Source organism: Anolis sagrei, chromosome 2, assembly GCF_037176765.1.
Source record: "Anolis sagrei isolate rAnoSag1 chromosome 2, rAnoSag1.mat, whole genome shotgun sequence".
In the NCBI taxonomy this organism is placed as follows: domain Eukaryota; kingdom Metazoa; phylum Chordata; class Lepidosauria; order Squamata; family Dactyloidae; genus Anolis; species Anolis sagrei.
This window is the reverse complement of record NC_090022.1, coordinates 27202402-27225836: the sequence shown is the minus strand read 5'-3', so window position 1 is coordinate 27225836 and position 23435 is coordinate 27202402. Positions and strand designations below refer to the sequence as shown.

The 23435-nt window shown below is 42.6% G+C and overlaps 1 protein-coding gene across 2 annotated transcripts in view; it reads right to left on the bottom strand.

The window, feature by feature from the left end:
• The window catches only part of IL17RE (interleukin 17 receptor E), a 47349-nt gene that overhangs the window by 13325 nt on the left and 10589 nt on the right, over positions 1-23435 (bottom strand). For both annotated transcript variants that reach the window (XM_060766524.2, XM_060766525.2), the window contains 6 exons: positions 16234-16249; positions 12492-12644; positions 10429-10532; positions 8613-8736; positions 7025-7164; positions 369-437 (listed from right to left, as the gene is read on the bottom strand). In XM_060766524.2, the coding sequence (XP_060622507.2) occupies positions 369-437; positions 7025-7164; positions 8613-8736; positions 10429-10532; positions 12492-12644; positions 16234-16249 (606 nt within the window). The remainder of the gene's footprint in view (positions 1-368; positions 438-7024; positions 7165-8612; positions 8737-10428; positions 10533-12491; positions 12645-16233; positions 16250-23435) is intronic.

Genomic DNA, 23435 nt, shown 5'->3' with positions numbered 1-23435 from the left:
GCTTGAGTATGATGACAGAGACCAGAGTTTAACTCCCCACTCAGGCATGGAAAGCTATAGGGTGATTTCTGGTCAAATTTCAGTCTCAGGGGAAGACAAAACCCCTCTGAACCATCTTACCAAGATAGGGTTGCATTTTAAATCAGAAACATCTTGAAGGCACACAACAACAACAACAACAACAACAACAACAAACAAACAAACAAACAAATACATGTATGGATCTATCACACAACTAGCCCACTGAGGCATGCCTTATGGCAGCGTTTTTTAATCTCTGCTACTTCTCTATGTTGAATCTCCATCTCAAACTAAGACCATCTCAATGTTCCTCTTATGGTAAGCATCTTGATGTAAGACACACATACCTCAATACATAAGCAAGGGAGCAGAAGTTCATAGGGTAGCACAGCAGGATGATGTTCAGAGACGTTTGCCTGGAAGAAGAAGGGGACAAGAGAGAGAAATCTTTATGAATTATGAATCACCTAGAGACATAACAGGATTAAGGCGATTGAAGCCCTGGAGCAATTCCAAAATCAGAACCACTTTCTTGCACATGTGCCAATTTTCCTTTCAAGCCCAAGGGAACGAACTTGACCGATTCCCAGCTGGCAATGATGGAGTCTCAGGCTATATAAAATCCATATTACCTGCTTTGAACTGGATTATATGGCAGAGTAGGCTCGTATAATTCAGTTCAAAGCAGATAATCTGGATCATTTGATTTGATAATCTGGATTATATGGTGTAGAGATGTGTTCATTATAAACTGTATTTATAATGTTTATTATAAAGTGTTAACTATAATGTGTTTGAATCTGTATTTATGTATTACATTTATTGCCATGGCCTAGCTGTGAGGGATAGGTTGCCATGGTGACAAGACAAAGCCTCAGAGGAGGTGGGCGGAGCTTAAGGAGGAAAAGGTTTGAAAGTGGCAGTTAAGCTCCAGTCCGGTGGATGAGACCCGGGGAAGAGGAGAGCCAGTTAGGGCTCTGTTGTGAAGCTGTGAGAATTCAGTAGTTCCTAGAATTTGTGAATATTTCTTCAGCAAGAGAGCTGAAGGTGTTACCTTGTTAGATTGCTTAGGTTAAAAGAATCTAACAGAGGGGGTTTTCAGGATTGCCAGTAAGGAAAGACTGGTGATCAGTGGTTTGTTCCGAGTATAGGGCAAACAGTGTGGACATTCACATTAGGGAACTCTGAAGTAGTATAAGCACTTCACTAAAGAAGAAGTTTGTAGAATTGTATCATCAGAAGCATGTATCTCAAACCAGCCATTTTGTAACATCAAGCCTTGTGCCAAGTTCAAATTCTCAAAACTGCAACAATTACGTTCTGTTAACAATAAATCTTGTTCTCTTTGTATTTCAAACCTGCTTCCTTCATTGCTTTTATGCTTGGTGCATTCCACACTACCAAAGTCACCTCACAACACAACTAAAGATAAACAGAGACATAAACCAGCGTCTCTAAACGTATCGGTGGCAGCTTAATTGATATTTAAAAGAAGGTTCCTCACAGAATATTGGTGGGATTAACGCTTCTTTACATTTTTGGTGGCAGACGACGGGATTCGTGTAACAACTAATCAAGTGCCTCAAGTTAATTTTAAAATAAGTTGTGAGGTAAAAGCTGCTGAAAAATGGCTACCAGGCGACAGAGAAAGCTGGCTGAAGAAAGAGAGGGAGACCAAGGGGAAAGCTCGAGCTCTGAGTCAGAGACAGAGCCAGTGCCTATGTCAGAAATGGCTTATAAATACAAACTGGAAATGGAGGAAAAACGATTAGAGATGAAACGTTTGGAGATGGAGGCAAAACAAAAAGAGAGAGAATTAGAGATGGAGGAAAGACAAAGAGAGAGAGAACTGGAAGAAAGACAAAGAGAAAGAGAGAGAGAACAGGAGTTAGAATTGAAGAGAATGGAGTTTGAGCTAGAAAAACAAAGATTGGCTTTGGCACAAACATCCAGTGTTGTCCAGGAAGGGAGATCTGGAGTGGATACCCCAGATTTGACAAAGAAATTCCCAAAATTTACCAAAGGAGATGACCCAGAGAAATTCCTTATATCTTTTGAGAGATGTTGTCGAGATTTTGGGTTGGCTAAAGACAAATGGATGATATACCTAAGGCCTCAGATAAATGAGAAGCTTTTACAGATTTATGGACAGATGCCGGAGGAGTCTTGTAGAGACTATGATCTGTTTAAGAAGCAGGTTCAACAGGAATATAGATTGACTCCTGAATATTATAGATTTAAGTTCAGGACGTTGAAGAAAGATAAAACACAAAGTTTTGCTCAGGTGGCCTCTAGATTGTCTCAACTGTTTGATAGTTGGATAAAGACGTCTGAGGTAGAAGATTATCATCAGCTGAGGGAACTTTTGAAATTGGAACAATTTTTCCAATTAGTTCCTTATGAAATTCGTTGGGTGATTCAAGATCGCAAGCCATCCACGATTGTAGAGGCAGCGGGTATGGCAGATCAAATAACAACCTTGAAAGAAGGATTTAAAAGGGAAGATCTGCCAGGGGACAAAAGAACAAACAGGCAGCCATTTTATTCACAACAAAAGCGCCCACAGCAAGAAAAGGGTGCTGACATAGAAAACACCCCCTATAGGAGGCAGAGTGTAATAAGACCAACTGCTCCTGAGGTAAAACGACGGTGCTTTCAATGTGGAGAATGGAATCATTTAAAATATCAATGTCCCTTGTTAAAGAAGGAGAAAACAACCCTCTTTGTGAATAAAATGAAAGAAACACCAGGGGCAGAAGCAGATACTGTTTCAAAGGAGAGTTCAAGCTCAGAGCCTCAAGAGAAACAATGTCTGTTCATCCTGTCAGGCAGCCCATCTAAGGACTACTTAGAAACCATTTCTATTGATCACAAAGACAGGAAAGGACTCAGAGATACAGGTTCCGAAGTATGCATAGCGCACCCTGAAATAATACCTCAGAAATTTCAACAGCCAACCTCTGAAATAAAATTAAAAGGTTTAGGTCCCGCGATCCCAACACCCGTGGTGACTTTGCCAATAGAATATAAAGGATGGAAGGGTATGTGGGATTTTGCAGTCAGTCCTGACATACCATATCAATGTTTAATTGGAAATGATTTGGCTGAGGAGATTAAATTCTGTAAGATGGCGTGTGGGGAGAAAGAATGTAACAATGAAAGCCCTGAACAGAAAGCCCTGTGTTTTGCCATACAACAAGATGGGGACGAGAGTCCAGAAACCAGCGCTACAGTGGCTGAGCTTGTTAAGAAGACGGGAGGAGTTGAGGAGATTCGGCAGGAACAGAGAGCCGATGGATCTCTGAAGCCTCTATTTGCTTTAGCTCAAAACCCCACAGTATTGCCAGAAGAACAGCCCTCCGAGTTTATACTGAAGAATGGTGTCCTATATAGAGAATCCAAAAGTGTAAACTCGACAGAAAGATCAGTGACATGTAGTCAAATTGTAGTGCCTCAAGGTTTTAGAGAACAGCTGATGAGGGTGGCACACGAAAACCCTCAAGGTGGACATTTGGGCATAAGAAAAACCACGAGGAGGATCACTAAAAACTTTTATTGGCCTGGCATGTTCCAGAGGATCAAAGAGTTTTGCCAATCCTGTGACATCTGCCAGAGATTGAGCACTGGAAGGGATAAAGTTAAAGCTCCATTGATCCCTATGCCAATAATTGGAGAACCATTTTACAGAGTAGGCATTGACATTGTAGGTCCTCTCTGTAAACCAAGCAGACGTGGTTACCGTTACATTTTAAACATGATTGACTACGCCACAAGATATCCAGAGGCTGTAGCTCTGACTAACATCGAAACAACTACAATTGCAAATGCCCTGCTGTCCATTTGGGGAAGAACTGGATATCCCAGAGAACTGGTCTCGGACTTGGGAACCCAGTTTACTTCCAAGCTTCTGTCGAAGTTGCTGGAGTTATGTGGAATTAGACACCTGACTTCCACAGCATATCATCCGCAGACAAATGGACTGGTTGAGAATATGAACAAGACTTTAGTCAAAATGATAAAGTCTTACAGTCAGGAAAGGCCTTATGACTGGGACGTCAAGTTACAACAACTGCTGTTCGCCTACAGGACCGTCCCTCATGACAGCACCGGCTACAGTCCATTTGAATTGCTGTATGGAAGGAAAGCTCGTGGTCCGTTAGATCTGTTAAGAGAATATTGGGAAGAAAGTCCGGCGAAGGATCCTGTTCCAGTGACAGAGTATTTAAGAGATCTTCAAGCAACAATGCAGCTGGCTAGAGACATTGCTCAAGAACATTTGCTTGCGGCTCAGCAGAAACAGAAAGACTATTATGACTCTACTGCTAAGCCAAAGGTCTTCGACATCGGAGATGAAGTTTTATTTTTATCTCCCAACAAGGCCAACAAGCTTCAATTGGATTGGTCTGGACCATGGAAGGTCATCAGAAGACACAATCACATAAACTATGATATTTTTGATGAACAATCCAATGTAGAAAAAAGAGTCCATGTAAATATGTTGAAGCCTTATGTTGTAAGATCTGCAAATGTATGTTTTGTTGTTTCAAAAGAGGAATCCGGTCCCTTTTCTTTTTGGGAGGGTGATCGTGAACAGTACAGGAATTTAGATCGGGTAGATATGAACAGAGAATTGTCCCAACCACAGCGTAGAGAGGTTGTGGAAGTTTTAAGTAAAAATTGGCATTCTGATAAATGTAATATGTCAACAAATGAAAATGGATAGATAATGTGAAAGGTATGGATAACAAATTGTTGGAATGGAGTTTGTGTTTATAGGATTTTATATTTGAAACATGTTTAATTTCAAATGTTTCAGGTAAACAAAATGTAGTTGCGGACGCCTTATCAAGGATTCCATAGGTTAAAGGTTTGTATATATATGTAATTGAAATGTATTTAACCCTAATATGTTTCCCTTTCAGAATTGATGTATATGTATATATTGTTAAATAATATGTGAGATTATTTTTGCTATTCTAGGATTAAGAAATATACAAAAATAATATTTCTGGGGAGGAAGGTGTAGAGATGTGTTCATTATAAACTGTATTTATAATGTTTATTATAAAGTGTTAACTATAATGTGTTTGAATCTGTATTTATGTATTACATTTATTGCCATGGCCTAGCTGTGAGGGATAGGTTGCCATGGTGACAAGACAAAGCCTCAGAGGAGGTGGGCGGAGCTTAAGGAGGAAAAGGTTTGAAAGTGGCAGTTAAGCTCCAGTCCGGTGGATGAGACCCGGGGAAGAGGAGAGCCAGTTAGGGCTCTGTTGTGAAGCTGTGAGAATTCAGTAGTTCCTAGAATTTGTGAATATTTCTTCAGCAAGAGAGCTGAAGGTGTTACCTTGTTAGATTGCTTAGGTTAAAAGAATCTAACAGAGGGGGTTTTCAGGATTGCCAGTAAGGAAAGACTGGTGATCAGTGGTTTGTTCCGAGTATAGGGCAAACAGTGTGGACATTCACATTAGGGAACTCTGAAGTAGTATAAGCACTTCACTAAAGAAGAAGTTTGTAGAATTGTATCATCAGAAGCATGTATCTCAAACCAGCCATTTTGTAACATCAAGCCTTGTGCCAAGTTCAAATTCTCAAAACTGCAACAATTACGTTCTGTTAACAATAAATCTTGTTCTCTTTGTATTTCAAACCTGCTTCCTCCATTGCTTTTATGCTTGGTGCATTCCACACTACCAAAGTCACCTCACAACACAACTAAAGATAAACAGAGACATAAACCAGCGTCTCTAAACGTATCGGTGGCAGCTTAATTGATATTTAAAAGAAGGTTCCTCACAGAATATTGGTGGGATAAACGCTTCTTTACATATGGCAACATAGATCAAGCCTCAGAGGCAGGGATGCCAATGCACAATACACCTCTTCTTCTGCTCCAAAACTGAAAATGGGAGTAAGAGTAGATAGTAAATACGAGGGTTGAATGAAAAGTAATGCCTTCACCTTCGTAACTCCTCAACAGATGGCAGTACTGGTAAGCGGCAGGTACTGGCTTGTTCAGTAGACTCTCCTCTACAGTTCCATTTTGGCAGGAAGCCATAGCATTGAACGGTTGTGTTGTTAAAGTACGAAGTATGGAACCCTGTGCAGATGGTCGGTCAATGCGACTTAAGCAACATGCAGTCATTGAATTCTTGACAGCAGAAGGTGTCACCCCAAAGGGGATTAAACAGAGAATGCAAGCTGTTTATGGTGATTGTGTTGATGTGAGTACTGTTTGTCTACTGTACAAGCCAGTACCTGCCACATACCAGTACTGCCATCTGTTGAGGAGTTACGAAGGTGGAGGCATTACTTACATTCAACCCTTATACTACCAGGCAAGGTAATGGTGAAGACCCATCTCCCTCTCTCTTGTATGGGTCTCATGCTGAGAGAAAAGCAGGATATACATTAAATATAAACACAGTTTTAAAAAAACTAAATAAAAGATGCTTGGGTATGTATGGTGCCAGCAAAAGTCTGGAAACCTGACTATTAGTCCTGAAATATGCACTTCATTTGACACCAATGATATCCCAGCCTTGTTTGGAGAACTTCCAATAGCTTCCAAATCTCCTTTGTACCCATTCCTGTCATAAAAGAGATTGCACCCACACACTATAGAATGAATGCAGTTCGACCACACTTTAAATGCCCTGGCTCAATACTAGGGGATTCTGGGACTTGTAGTTCATAGGTTCTTGGGCCTTCTCTTCCAGGGACTGCTGGTTTCTCACCAAACTACAAACCGCAGGATTCCCCAGCATTGAGCCATGACAGTTAAAGTGCTGTCAAACTTCATTCATTCTACAGTTTAGACCAGACATGGGCAAACTTCGGCCCTCCAGGTGTTTTGGACTTCAACTACCACAATTCCTAATGGCCTAATGACACCCTGAATCAAAACAGTAAAATTCTGCTCCTTCCCATGTAAATTAGTTGTAGCACCTAAGGGTTGCTTTACTATTTTGACACCGGTGGCATAATGCAGAACAGTCCCCACCTGCATATGGAAAGGCTGGCGCAATTCCTCACATGCCAGGGCCAGTTGGTGGCAAAGGCGCACAGTAATAGCAGGTCCCTGAGATACCGACACCTCAATGGATCGTGATTCAGGCAGCCATGTATGGTGGAAATCAGGTCCTGGGGGAAAAGCAGATTGATGCAAGGAGGGAAAGCACAGGGTCAATGTTTCGTCTTAATATACCATCAAACAAGAGGGATTTGTCATTTATGGAGGTTGGAAATATTGCATTTTTTATACTACAGGTCTTGGATCCAAAGCTGTTCTGCCTTATTCTGCTATTGCATTATTGCATTTTTATACTACAGGTCTTGGATCCAAAGCTGTTCTGAATGGGGCAGCCAAAAAGAGTAAATCCAGAAAAGTAACTCTCCAAGATCTGGCTATTTTCTTCTATAGTGGGATTCATTTTTTTAAAAAATTTCCATCTCCAGCATCATCTTTTAGTGTACAAAGCTGCCACAAGGTTATTGTTTGTACAGTGATCTCATCCCATCCTATTTTGGGATGGAGGAGAAATTTGTTTCCATTTAATGGAAACACATATAATAATTTGCACAACTCAAGCTAATATACAAAATGAAACACAGGCCCCAGCCACACTGCCATATAACTCAGTTTTATAATGCAGTTTGACAACCTTGAGCTGCATTATATGGCAGTGTAAACTCATGTAATCCTGTTCAATGCTGTTAGTAAAGGTAAAGGTTTCTCCTTGCCATTAAGTCTAGTCATGTCCGACTCTGGGAGGTGATGCACATCTTCATTTCTAAACCGAAGAGCCAGCATTTTCCGTAGACACCTCCAAGGTCATGTGGCCGGCATGACTGCATGGAGCGCCTTTACCTTCCTACAGGAGCGGTACCTATTGATGTACTCACATTTGCATGTTTTTGAAATGCTAGGTTGGCAGAAGATGGGGTTAACAGCGGGAGCTCACCTCACTCCCCGGATTCAAACCGCCAACCTTTTCATCAGCAAGATCAGCAGCTCAGCAGTGGGTTAAACTGCTGAACTGCTGGTTTTGCTGTCCAAAAAGGTGGCGGGCGCTGTTATAAATCTGTATTATATGGCACTGTATATGGAGCCATAGCTAACTTTCATTGTTATGCATGCCTGACAGTTCTACATTCAAAAAATGTATCTAAAAAGGTGTCCATTGGAGGAAAGTATTGTTGTTGTTGTTGTTGTTATTATTATTATTATTATTATTATAGTAGCACGCCTCTGTTGTTAAAAATAATATAACTGAAAGGTGTTGCAGCAAGAGAAACTTTCTGCAACAGCCACGAATATTTGGCGTAACTGCCTGGTGCAAAAAAGATTCTGCTTAAACATCAGGAAGAATTTCCTAATAGAAAGAGCTGTCTGATAGTGGAATATGCTGCCTCGGAGCATTGCTGAGGTTTCTTCCCTGGAGGTTTTTAAGCAGAGGCTCATCTGTTGGGAGTGCTTTGATTGTGTGTTCCTGCATGACAGAATGGGGTTGGACTGGATGGCCCTTGAAGTCATCCAGTCCAACATCAGACATTACACACAGCTGTAGTTCATTTTGGCTTTGCCTTACCTGATTGTTTGCTAGTGACTGCAATGGTTTGGTTGATACTCAGCACCCCAGAAGGAATGGTATCCAGAGAGACAAACACCTTCTGTCCACTCTCTGCTGGGAAACAGTCAAACTCAATCTGCCACTGAAGAAAGAAATGATATGAGATCAGTGACCCTCAATATTCCTGGCATATGTTTTGTGAATCAAACGTGACTCCATCATATCATAACTCAGAGAACTCCTTCATCAGTTATCACTATTATTGGGTTGCTGTGAATTTTCCGGGCTGTATGGCCATGTTCCAGAAGCATTCTCTCCTGATGTTTTGCCCACATCTATGACAGAAGAGAATGCTTCTGGAACATGGTCATACAGCCTGGAAAACCCACAACAACCCAGTGATTCCAGCAACACATGATCACCATTATTGTTCAACAATTAGTGTATCACTTCCATCTATTAAACAAAAGCAATAAATGACTCTAGAGTTCCGAATAGATGCAGCCATTTGGAGTATTGTAACGTACTATCTCTAACCCATAATTCAACAACTTTTGTAAGGTTTTAAGACCACTTGGCTTTCCAGGACTTAAAAAGCAAGCCTCAGCCCCTACTAAATGCCTGAGAATAGCTAAGCAAACTCTACTAAAACCCCATATCTTGTTCTGCTATTAACTGTGAAGGGAACACTTCCACCCAAGATTTCTCAACAAGAGCCATTAAGACGATGAGACACAGGATTATGCTACACACTAGAAGATGAATCCATTTTAAATCTGGTTGCTGCCTCCTGCAGAGTTCTGGGGTTTTTAGTTTAGGGAGGAGCCTTTAACAGTCTCACTAAACTACAAATCCCAGAATTCTGCAGGAGGCAGAAACTGGATTTAAAGTGGATTCATTCTCTAGTGCAATGGTTCTCAACCTGGGGTCCCCAGATGTTTTTAGCCTACAACTCCCAGAAATCCCAGCCAGTTTGCCAGCTGTTAGGATTTCTGGGAGTTGAAGGACAAAAACATCTGGGGACCCCAGGTTGAGAACCACTGCTCTAGTGTGAGAAGTGGATAGCTCGATCTCATCTGGAAGCCATATCATATACAACAGGGGTCCTCAAACTATGGCCCGCGGGCCACATGCGGCCCACTGAGGGCATTTATCCGACCCGACAAGGAGGCCTCCCTCTCAGTGGAATCAGTATTGGCTCTGCTAACACAGAGCTCCTTTCGTTCTTTCTGTCTCCCCCTCACTCTCTCTCTCTCTTTCTCCCTGTTTCAGTCTCTCCCGTGTTCCCCTCTTTTTTAATTTCTCTTTCTCCCTTCTTTCTTTCTCCCTCTTTTTTCTCTCTCTTTCTCCTTCTTTTTATATCCCTTTCTTCTGTGCAGCCAATTGGCAAAGGTGGGGGGGGGGCAGCATTCAGCCCTCCCTCCTTCCCTCCACCTCTACCTGGGCACAGGGCTCAAGGAGCCCCTGCAAAGCCCACCCCCAAAGTTAAACAGGAAAGGGAGAATGGGAGTCCGGCCCTCCAACGGTCTGAGGGACAGTGAACTGCCCCCTGTTTAAAAAGTTTGAACTGGCTCTGATATACAACCCTAGACTTGCTGCAGTTAGAACTATCCTAGGAGAAAAGGAATCTGCATATACTCAAACGCCCCATCTACGCTGCCATATAATATAGTTGTATAGTCAGTGTAGACCAGGCATAGGAAAACTTCAGCCCTACCAGCTGTTAGGAATTGTAGAAGTCCAAAACACCTGGAGGGTTGAAGTTTGCCCATGACTGGTGTATACTCATACAATGCAACCCACCCTTAGGAATGACAGAACCAGGCTAACTAACCAAGTTTCCTCTGTATGTCCGGTGCTTCCTCTTCTTCAAGATCGTTAGCCAGCCAAAGCGATTAGAACTCAGGACCAGAAAATTCAGTTCCAGTCCTCTGATGCCTACAGACAGAAAAAGAGAGGGAGGTGTGTGAAGGACACAGCAAGACAGAAATGGTGCTCAAACCTTGCTTGCCCTGAGTTCCTAAAAACAGGAGATCGGGCAAGGGTCTAGACTTCTCCCCAGCCATCTCCCACTATAGCTTTCCTCCCACTTTAAGCAGAGAGTAAATCCTCCAAACACGATCCCCTCCTGGTTCTGACTCCCATAGAGAGTCTTCACATGAACAAGACATAATAATGAACATCTAAAATGTAGAATTAATGCAGTTTGATACCACTTCAACTGCTATGGCTCAATACTATGCAATCATGGGAGTTGTAGCTCAGAGAGGCACCAGCTACTACTCGGCAAAGAAGGTGAAAGACCTTGTAAAACTCCATGATTCTATAGCAGGCATGGGCAAACTTCGGCCCTCCAGGTGTTTTGGACTTCAACTCCCACAATTCCTAGCAGCCTACTGGCTGCTAGGAATTGTGAGAGTTGAAGTCCAAAACACCTGGAGGGCCGAAGTTTGCCCATGCCTGCTATAGAGACTACTCCATAGTTCTGTCTCTTAGGATTTGAAGAGATGCCATTTATGTAATGGGTTAGCTAGAAAGGGATGCTGATTGACTGGGCATGCCAGGAGCCAGGGCTGATTGGCTGCTGGCTCTGGCTAGCTGCGGAGACCAACGGTTCTAACTGTCGTTCTGCCATTTTTCTCACTTTGCACAGTGAAGAGGTTTGCCCATGCCTATTCTATAGCATTGAGCTATTGTAGTTAAAGTGGTATTGAACTGCATTAATTCTACAGTGTAGATGCACTCGAGACATTTTCAGACCTTGAAGACGGCACATTGTCAACAAGATACCTCCCGAAGAAATCTTTCATGAGTGATTGCTTTGTTCTGCTGAAGACATCTTATATCCCTTAGCAGTCTTTATTGTGGGGCCATTTGGCCTTGTTTACACAGCTATGTGCACACTATGCTTTTTTAGGTGTGTTGTGGAAGCTTGGAATGTGCTTCCCTAACATGCAATTTATAAATATTATTGGGATTTTTTAAGAAACAGGATTTCACATCCTCATGACTACATACAGAAGTTTTGAAAAAAACTTCATAAGTTACTTTTTAAACAATGGGTTGTTGTAGGTTTTTCGGGCTATATGGCCATGTTCTAGAAGCATTCTCTCCTGACGTTTTGCCTGCATCTATGACCTCACAACCTCTGAGGATGCCTACCATAGATGCAGGAGAAACGTCAGGAGAAAATGCCTCTAGGCCATGGCCATATAGCCCCAAAAACCTACAACAACCCAGTGATTCTGGCCATGAATGCCTTTGACAATACTCTTTAAACATTTCAGACAATTTGGAGAGAGGAACCAGCACATGATGTTGGAGGTTGAAATTAGTCTGGTCCACATTCCTCGCTACAGATTTCATCTGAGATCCCCCAGTGGCGCAATAGGTTAAACCCTTGTGCCGGCAGGACTGAAGACTAACAGGTCGGAGGTTCGAATCTGGGGAGAGCACGGATGAGCTCCCTCTGTCAGCTCCAGCTTCCCATGCGGGGACATGAGATAAGCCTCCCACAAGGACGGTAAAACATCAAAACATCCGGGTGTCCCCTGGGCAATGTCCTTGCAGACGGCCAATTTTCTCACATCAGAAGCAACTTGTAGTCTCTCAAGTCGCTCCTGACACGGAAAAAAAAAATCTGAGATCATAATTCAAAATAATGTATCTATTTGTATCTACCTGAAAAAAATGATATAGAATTTGGAAAATATATATTTTTAAAAAACTAAAGTTGCGTTTGGGGATTCTGGGAGTTGTTTTATCTCAGAGCAAAGCTAGACCAATCCTTCCAGCACCTGAGCATTCCTTCCGACAGGAAAAAGTAGAATCCCCCCAATTCTACACTTTTCCTCATCACAGTTGGCAGCTATTTTCCATCTTCTATTGTTACCCTACCTGTAGCATTGAGGGCCAATTGGACGTGAACACACCCCTGGCTTTCAGGCTGTTGGCTCTGTTGAACTATGCTCAGAGCAAGGGAGGGCAGAGGCAGAGAAGGGCTTTCCTGCAGTTTCCACTGGCATCGATGTCTGGACAGGGCACCATCCACTATAGGAGAAAGGGGCAAGGTTGATGTAAATGATCAGGGCAAACCTCCCCATCCCCTCATCCAATATTATGGAATTTTAGATCTGGCAAGGTCTTTAAAGGTCATCCCATCTAATAATCAGGAGTGGTGGCGCAATGGGTTAAACCAGTGGTTCTCAACCTTCCTAACGCCGTAACCCCTTAATACAGTTCCTCATGTTGTGGTGACCCCCAACCATTTTTTTCTTCATTAAGGTATTTTTCATTGATACTTCATAACTATCATTTTGCTACTGTTATGAATCGTAATGCAAATATCTGATATGCAGGGCGTATTTTCATTCACTGGACCAAATTTGGCACAAATATCCGATACGCTCAAATTTGAATACTGGTGGGGTTGGGGGAGGATTGGTCTTGGTCATTTGGGAGTTGTAGTTGCTGGGATTTATAGTTCACCCACAATCAAAGAGCATTCTGAACTCCACCAACAATGGAATTGAACCAAACTTGGCACACAGAATTCCCATGACCAACAGAAAATATTGGAAGGGTTTGGTGGACATTGACCTTGAGTTTTGGAGTTGTAGTTCACCTACAGCGAGAGAGAGCACTGTGGACTCAAATAATGATGGATCTGGACCAAACTTGGCACGAATCCTCAAAATGCCCAAATGTGAACACTGGTGACATTTGGGGAAAATAGACCTTGACATTTGGGAGTTGTACTTGCTGGGATTTAAAGTTTACCTACAATCAAAGAGCATTCTGAACCCCACCAATGATAACAATTAGCCAAACTTCCCGCAACAGAAAATACTGTAGTTTCTGATGGTTTTTGGCGACCCCTCTGACACCCCCTCCCCAGGGGTCCTGACTCCCAGGTTGAGAAACACTGGGTTAAGCCCTTGTGCTGGCAGGACTGAAGACCAACAGGTCAGAGGTTCGAATCCAGGGACAGCGCGGATTAATTCCATTTGTTAGCTCCAGCTCTCCATGCGGGGACATGAGAGGAGCCTCCCACAAAGATGGTAAAACACCAAAAAAAATTGGGTGTCCCCTGGGTAACATCCTTGCAGATGGCCAATTTTCTCACACCAGAAGTGACTTGCAGTTTCTAAATTCCCTCCTGACACACACACACACAAAATCTAATAATCAACCATCTCTGTCAGATTGCTTTCCAGCCTCTTTGCCCCCAAGAAAGAAGAGCCCACAACTACCTTCTAAGGCAGGCATGGGCAAATTTTGGCCCTCCAGGTGTTTTTGACTTCCAACTCTCACAATTCCTAACAGCCTACCAGAATACATTACCAATAGGTCCTCATCCTGCAGATGCCTCCTGCAGAATTCTGGGATTTGTAGTTTAGGGAGGAGCCTTTAACAGCCTCACTAAACTACAAACCCCAGAATTCTGCAGGAAGCTGAAACCAGATTTAAAGTGGATTCATTTTCTCGTGTGATGAACATTCAGATCTTATAAAAATTACTTGTTGATATAGGAGAACTTGCAAGCTTGGCATCATCCTAGTTTTAAAAATACACACCATTTAACACAGCCATGCTACTGGATGATTACACTATTTTCTGAAAATTTTTCTGTTCCTGGTTGGAAAGTGTTATTTTCTCTTTAACTTTGAAAACAGTTGTTCTACTCCAGAAACTTTGTTTTTGTGGCTGCCACAAACTATGTTGAATTGATGTATTGTCGAAGGCTTTCATGGCCGGTATCACTCAGTTCTTGTGGGTTTTTTCGGGCTATATGGCCATGTTCTAGAGGCATTTCTCCTGACGTTTCGCCTGCATCTATGGCAAGCACCTCACCTCTGAGGATGCTTGCCATAGATGCAGGCGAAACGTCAGGAGAAATGCCTCTAGAACATGGCCATATAGCCTGAAAAACCCCACAAGAACTGTATGTTGAATTGGTTGAGACTGAGTCTAAGATATTCATCGAAAAACTAGAGCAAAATATTCTGCAGGATGTCCCACAAAAACAAAGCTTTCGCAGTTTAATAAGCTTTTTCAGTGTTCTTATGGTAGAACCAATTGGGAAATGACATTTATAGCCCAGGAACAAAAATCGTGTTACATAGTGTTATGGATACAATCAGGCTGCAAGCCATTCACTTTTCCTCTCGTAATGCATCCAACTCCACAACACTGGGAGTATTTGTAATTGCCTAAGATTTGCTTCTCTCTCAGATTTGAAACTGCGTGTGTGTTCCCTTCAAGAGGATGGCCTTGTTTTGTCACTTTGCAGCACAGTGCCCTCTCGTGCCGCTTGGAACACAGCACACTCCCATGCAGGTCTACTTAACTGTATGAAAAATTAAGCAAAAACTGGAGAGCGGCCAATGAAATCCAGAGGGGGAAGGCCTGAGTCATGGGCTTGTGTGGTGTCATGGAATTTTTTTCAGAAAATATTGTTTTACATATTAATGTAATTGAGTTTGAACACAGAGCTAGCATTGTGGAGAAGGCAGTCCTACATTCTTTTTATATTAAAAAAAGGTTTGTGGGATGTTTTATTGTTATTATTAAACATCCTTGTGGAGGCTTTATTTCAAAATATTTTTTGGTTATATAACTCACTACTTCTTAAAGAGCCCCCTTTAAGCGCAGCAGGTTAAACTACAGAACTTGCTGACTGAAAGGAATCTAGGGAGCAGGTCGAGCTCCCGCTGTTATGCTCAGCTTCTGCCAATCTAGCAATTCGAAAAGAAGCCGATTTGTGTAGATCAATAGGTACTGCTTCTGCAAGAAGGTAACGGCATACCATGCAGTCATGCTGGCCACATGACCTTGGAACTAGCTGACCAAAAGGTTGACGGTTCGAATTCAGGGAGCGGGATGAGCTTCCCCTGTTAGTCCTAGCTTTTGCCAACCTAGTAGTTTGAAAACATACAAATGTGAGTAGATCAATAGGTACTGCTTCTGTGAGAAGATAACAACGCTCCATGGAGTCATCTTGGCCACATGACCTTGGAGGTGTCTACAGACAATGCCAGCTCTTCAGCTTAGAAATGGAGATGAGCACCAACTCCCAGAGTCGGACACGACTAATTTTAATGACAGAGGAAACCTTTACCTTTACCTTACACCTTCTTAAACTGTTTATCTTGATCCCAAGCGAGGCTCCTTTTGCTCAATGTTGGGGTCCCAAAAATTTGCCTACAGTACACGTTTTTTCAATGTAACCTGAATGTTTTACACAAATCTTTTGTGTGGTTTTTACAGTGAATTCTGCTGCAGATCCTTCAACTGTAATTCATAAAATGGAAAATCTACCTGTTTAGCAAGCCCTGCAAGTACTGATTTATTATCAGTAAATGTTTGGTTTTAAATACCTATTTTATATATTACTTTATATACCTATATAGTCAGAGTTCTGTAAAAATGTTTGGGTCAAAAGGGGTCCCAAGTGGAATAAACCTGGAATAACTGATACAGAATTACTGTCGAATTACCTGAACTCCTGAACTCCCTTCCAAACAACATCCCAGACTTTTCCAAATTTCTCTGTCTACAGTCCAGGTACACACTATTTTTCACTGCTTGTACAGCCAGTACATAGTAATAAAATGGGGATATTGGTTTTTCTACTTACCATAATATCTGCAATTCTGCAAAAACAAGAGGGGAAAGAATATATTAGTGGGGGAAAGTGGAAGGACTTTCCTTGTTGTAACTCTGCAGCCGCAGGGCAGCATATTTGCCTGAAGTAGACAGGTGGATTGACTAAGCTCAGTGCCCTCAAAATGTACACATTCCAAAAATGTTTTCCTGACCCTCCCCACAGTCCACATTGGGCAAGTAATGCAGATTCTTTTTTCAAGCCATAATTCATCCATGGAGAAGTAACTGCCACAAAGATGTATTGATGGCCATTGGTTCAGATAGTAGTCCAAATGGGGTCCCTTTAGCTCAGTGTTGGGGTCCTGAAAATTTGGTAACAATACAAGTTTTCTGAATGTCACCTAGTGGCATAGCAGACACAATGGTGAGTCCAACCAGTAGTAGTTCTGAACACCCCTAACTTGAGAGAGGTTCGGATTTGGCACAACTTTAGCTTGTCTCTCGTTGGCTTAGTTGGCCCTTGGCCCAATAGGACTGTGCTCTTACAGTAGCTAGATGCAAACAGGACTGGACTTGTGCACCTTTAATAACGGAGCAAAAGAGGAACTGATTAAATCTTCCCTACTAAACAAATATTAAAGTTGTAGGAATACTTTTTTCTTTTACACGCAACTCCTCTATAACAAAATACTGGTTGATGGAGATCAAGCAAAGCAATGAGGGTTCATTTTTGCTTCCATGTTCATCACTGGATCTTGAGAAGAAATGCGCTGGAGTATTTCTGGACTAGCTTTCATTACATGCGTCTGAAAAAATGTGCGTTAAAGACTGAGCATTACTTATCGAGAATTCCAAACTCCAAAATGCTCCATAATCCAAAAGTGCACATAGCTGGTATGATAGAGACATATTGTCGTAGGCTTTCATGGGCAGAATCACTAGGTTGTTGGGAGTTTTCCTGCCTGTATGGCCATGATCTAGAAGCATTCTCTCCTGACACTGCACCCACATCTATGGCAGGCATCCTCAGAGGTTATGAGGTCTGTTGGAAACTAGGAAAATCGAGTTTATATATCTGTGGAATGTCTCAAGTGGGAGAACGAAGCCTGGTCTGTTTGAGGCACACGTTTGAGCCACCTTGATTAGCATTTAATGGTCTAGCAGTTTCAAGGTCTGGCTTCTTATGGCCTGGGGGAATCCTTTTTTGGGGGTGATTAGCTCTAACATGTCAGAGCACCTGACGAACCAACTTGGACATAGCATATTATTTGAGAACACAGAAATGCTGGACCACTCTTAACAACCACCATGTCAGACTACATAGAGAAGCCACTGAAGTCCATAAGCATATGGACAATCTCAACAGAAAGGAAGAAACCATGAAAATATACAAAATCTGGCTACCAGTATTTAAAAACTCTAAAATCAGGACAGTAAATAAAGAGCCAGACTAAAAAAAATACATGGGGATTCCAGACAAAAATTAATCAACGCCAGCTAACACCGCCCAACAAAGGATTTCCCAGGCAGGAAGCAGCCAGGCTTTAAAGCTGCCAGGCCATTCAATGCTACTCAAGGTGGCCAATTCACACTTGCCTCAAACAGACAAGAGTCCCTTCTCCCACCCTGGACATTCCACTGATATATAAACCCCATTTTCCTAGTTTCCAACAGACCTCACAACCTCTGAGGATGCATGCCAAAGATGTGGATGAAACGGCAGGAGAGAATGCTTCTAGAATATGGCCATACAGCCCGGAAAACTCACAACAACCCATTGATTCCGGCCATGAGATATTTTTGCTTTCTGATGATTCAGTGTATACAACTGTGTTTTGAACGTTGAAAATATTGCATAAAATTACCTCCAGGCTATGTGTATAAGGTGTACCGTTTGAGCACCTCTTATTTCGAATTTCGAAATCCAAAATGCTCCAGAATCATCTATATGGGTGGCTGAGATAGTAATGCTTTTGCTTGCTGATGATTAACAGTACACAAAACTTTGTCTCGTGCACAAACCTTTAGGCTATGTGCATAACTATAACTGGTGTGTGTATGTGTGTACATAGGTATAGAGGTATATATGTGTGTGTGTGTGTGTGTGTGTGTATGAAGCATAAATCAATTTCACATTGTGACTTGAGTCACATCTCCCAAAAACCTCACAAATCTGAAGCACTCCTTGTTCCAGATAATAGTTACTCAACTTGTACCCTGTGCTGGTAATAATCCAAAGACTAGAAATATGGTGAGATTTCAGGGTTCACCCAATTCCTAAGCCTAGATGTTTGGAAGAATGGGGAAGCTGGTGTTTTTCTATAGTGTCTCTACCATTATATAGAGTGAGGCAGCTGGTGTGTGCCACCTCAGCTTCCCCATACCCATTAAGCTTCGCAGTTTCCCTCAAGTGCAGAAGAGAATATTTCCCTATCACTGGCATCAAGTTGAAGATTCAGTTACCAGTCCGTCCGGCTTTGTACTGGCCATGGAATCTTTTTACCTCAAGCAGCAAATGGGTTGGGACAACCTTTCCTCCTCTCTCATGAGTTACCCTGTATACTCATGTCTAAGTAATAGAAACTTTACTTGAGAAATCTATATAAATAAAAATGTAATGTTCGTTTGTGGGATTAACATAACTCAAAAACCACTGGACGAACTGACATGAAATTTGGACGCAATATGCCTCTCAGGCCAACGAGTGACCATCACTCATAAAAACACTGAAAAACACAATAGACGGGACTTAAATGGCCAAAAAAAAAGCAAAAAGACGCTACAGCACATCCACAAAAACAACCCACCCACCCCCAGCAAACAAAACACAAAAATGCATATCCACACTCTCTTTTGGACTACAGCTCCCAGCATCCCCTAGACCAGGCCCGTTAGGAGAGGAGGGTGATCCAAATGCACTGCTTTCAAGCTGCAAGCTTTCTTCTCCTTGGGTTTCTTCGAGAGCATCCTAATCCCTGCATATTTCCAATTTCCTGTTCCTGGACTGCAACTCCCAGCAATCCTCTGATATATGGATTAGATAGAGGTAGGTAGGTAGGTAGGTAGATTGATCAGGAGGACTGTTGGGAGTTGCAGTTCAAGAATAGGTAGAGGAGGAAGAATGGGGAGAAAGAGGAAGGGAAATAAAATGGGGGAAGAAAGGGAAGAGGAAGAGAAGGATGGAAGGAAGGAGAGAAGGAAAGAAAAAAAGGGAGGGAAGGAAGGAAAGAGGGAGAGAAGGAAGGAGAGAAAGAAAGGAGAGAAAGAATAAGAGAAGGTTGGCTGCAGCAACGTGTGGCGGATACAGCTAGTCAACTAAAAAATGGTTCAACCTATGCATGGATCCTCCAGCAAAGGATCACCGCCTTGTCGGGGCGCTGGAGCTTGAGCACCTCAATGATGTCATGAGCGAAACCGTGAAGGGCCACCCAAGACGGGACGGTCGTGGCAGAGAGGTCAGACCAAGCGTGATCCCTGGGGAAGGCAACGGCAAACCACCCCAGTATCCTTGCCAAGAAAACTAAATGGACCAGTACAACCAGAGATATATCGGTATGCCATTGGAAGATGGGACTCCCAGGTCGGAAGATGGCCAAAATGCTACTGGGGAGGTGCAGAGGATAAGTTCAACTAGCCCCAGATGTGATGACGCAGCTAGCTCAAAGCCGAAAGGAAGGCTAGCGGCCGACGGTACTGGAGGTGAACGACGAATCCGATGCTCTAAAGATCAACACACCATAGGAACCTGGAATGTAAGATCTATGAGCCAGGGCAAATTGGATGTTGTTATTGGTGAGATGTCAAGACTAAAGATAGACATTCTGGGGGTCAGCGAACTGAAATGGACTGGAATGGGCCACTTCACATCAGATGACCACCAGATCTACTACTGCGGACAAGAGGAACATCGAAGAAATGGAGTAGCCTTCATAATTAATAAGAAATTCGCTAAAGCGGTGCTTGGATACAACCCAAAAAATGACAGAATGATCTCAATTCGAGTGCAAGGAAAGCCTTTCAACATCACAGTGATCCAAATATACGCCCCAACCACAGCTGCTGAAGAAGCAGAAGTAGATCAGTTCTATGAGGATCTGCAGGACCTACTGGATAATACACCAAAAAGAGACATTATTTTCATTACAGGAGACTGGAATGCCAAGGTGGGAAGTCAAATGACAACTGGGATCACAGGCAAGCATGGTCTGGGAGAACAAAATGAAGCGGGACGCAGGCTGATAGAATTTTGCCAGGAAAACTCGCTGTGTATAACGAATACTCTCTTCCAACAACCTAAAAGACGGCTTTATACATGGACTTCACCAGATGGTCAGCACCGAAATCAGATTGACTACATCCTTTGCAGCCAAAGGTGGCGGACATCCATCCAGTCGGTGAAAACAAGACCTGGGGCTGACTGTAGCTCAGATCACGAACTTCTTATTGCTCAATTTAAAATAAAACTAAAGAGATCAGGGAAAATACACAGACCAGTTAGATATGATCTCACTAACATTCCTAGCGAATATACAGTGGAAGTGAAGAACAGATTTGAAGGACTAGATTTAGTAAACAGAGTCCCAGAAGAACTATGGACAGAAGTCCGCAACATTGTTCAGGAGACGGCAACAAAGTACGCTCCAAAGAAAAAGAAAACCAAGAAGGCAAAATGGTTGTCTGCTGAGACACTGGAAGTAGCCCAAGAAAGGAGGAAAGCAAAAGGAAACAGGGATAAGGGGAGATATGCCCAGTTAAATGCGCAATTCCAGAGGTTAGCCAGAAGAGATAAGGAACTATTTTTAAATAAGCAATGCATGGAAGTGGAAGAAGACAACAGAATAGGAAGGACAAGAGACCTCTTCCAGAAAATTAGAAACATTGGAGGTAAATTTCAGGCAAAAATTGGTATGATAAGAAACAAAGATGGCAGGGACCTAACAGAAGCTGAAGAGATCAAGAGAAGGTGGCGAGACTATACAGAAGATCTGTATAGGAAGGATAATAATATTGAGGATAGTTATGATGGTGTGGTGAATGAATTAGAACCAGACATCCTGAGGAGTGAGGTTGAATGGGCCTTAAGAAGCATTGCTAACAACAAGGCAGCAGGAGACGACGGGATCCCAGCTGAACTGTTTAAAATCTTAAAAGATGATGCTGTCAAGGTGATGCATGCCATTTGCCAGCAAATATGGAAAACACAAGAATGGCCATCAGACTGGAAAAAATCAACTTATATCCCCATACCAAAAAAGGGAAATGCGAAGGACTGCTCCAACTTCCGTACAGTGGCCCTTATTTCTCATGCCAGTAAGGTAATGCTCAAGATCCTGCAAGGAAGACTCCAGCAATACATGGAGCGAGAGTTGCCAGATGTTCAAGCTGGGTTTAGAAAAGGCAGAGGAACGAGAGACCAGATTGCCAATATCCGCTGGATAATGGAGAAAGGCAGGGAGTTTCAGAAAAACATCTACTTCTGCTTCATTGACTATTCTAAAGCCTTTGACTGTGTGGATCATAATAAATTGTGGCAAGTTCTTGGTGGTATGGGGATACCAAGTCACCTTGTCTCTCTCCTGAGGAATCTGTACAAGGACCAAGTAGCAACAGTCAGAACTGACCACGGAACAACAGACTGGTTCAAGATTGGGAAAGGCGTACGGCAAGGCTGCATCCTCTCACCCAACCTTTTTAACTTGTATGCAGAACACATCATGCGATGTGCGGGGCTGGATGAATGCAAAGCTGGGGTGAAAATTGCTGGAAGAAACATTAACAACCTCAGATATGCAGATGACACCACCCTGATGGCCGAAAGCGAGGAGGAGCTGAGGAGCCTTCTAATCAAGGTGAAAGAAGAGAGCGCAAAAGCCGGGTTGCAGCTAAACGTCAAAAAAACCAAGATTATGGCAACAAGAATGATTGACAACTGGAAAATAGAGGGAGAAACCGTGGAGGCTGTGACAGACTTTGTATTTCTAGGTGCAAAGATTACTGCAGATGCAGACTGTGGCCAGGAAATCAGAAGACGCTTACTTCTTGGGCGGAGAGCAATGTCCAGTCTCGATAAAATAGTGAAGAGTAGAGACATCAGACTGGCAACAAAGATCCGCCTAGTCAAAGCCATGGTATTCCCTGTAGTCTCCTACGGATGTGAGAGCTGGACCTTAGGGAAGGCTGAGCGAAGGAAGATCGATGCTTTTGAGCTGTGGTGTTGGAGGAAAGTGCTGAGAGTGCCTTGGACTGCAAGAAGATCCAACCAGTCCATCCTCCAGGAAATAAAGCCTGACTGCTCACTGGAGGGAAAGATACTAGAGACAAAGTTGAAGTACTTTGGCCACATCATGAGGAGACAGAAAAGCCTAGAGAAGACAATTATGCTGGGGAAAGTGGAAGGCAAAAGGAAGAGGGGCCGACCAAGGGCAAGATGGATGGATGGCATCCTTGAAGTGACTGGACTGACCTTGAGGGAGCTGGGGGTGGTAACGGCCGACAGGGAGCTCTGGCGTGGGCTGGTCCATGAGGTCACGAAGAGTCGGAGACGACTGAACGAATGAACAACAACAACAACAATGCATGGATCAATGTGAATACTGTATCAAGAACAACCACCCCCTTTTCTGAGAAAAGTAGCAAAAGGCAAGATCCAGAACACAGAAACATAGATTCACAGAGTTGCAGGAGAATCCCAAGGGCATCTCAATCCAACCTCATTCTGCCATGCAGTAAAATATAACACAATATGTGACATTATTTTTGTTCCTGGGTTATAAATGTTATTTCCTTATTGGTTCTATCATAAAAACATAGAAAAAATATTAAACTGCAAAAGCCTAGTTTTTGTGGACATCCTGCTGCACATTTTGCTATAGTTTTGTAATGAATATCTCACTGAGTTTCAACCAATTCAACATTGTTTGTGGCAGCCACAATAACAGAGTTTCTGAAGTATAATAATTACTTTCAAAGTAATTACAACACAATTAAACAGGAATAACACTTTCAAACCAGGAACAGATTACCTTTTTCAAATTTTGTTACATAGCATAAACAAAGCAGCCCCAACAGATGGCCATCCAACTTTTTTTTAAAACACTCAGTAGGAGACTCCACCACAGCCAAAGGCGGCATATTCCACTATCAAACAGCTCTTAATGTCAGGAAATTTGCCCTAATGTTTAGATCAGTGGTTCTCAACCTGTGGGTCCCCAGGTGTTTTGGCCTACAACTCCC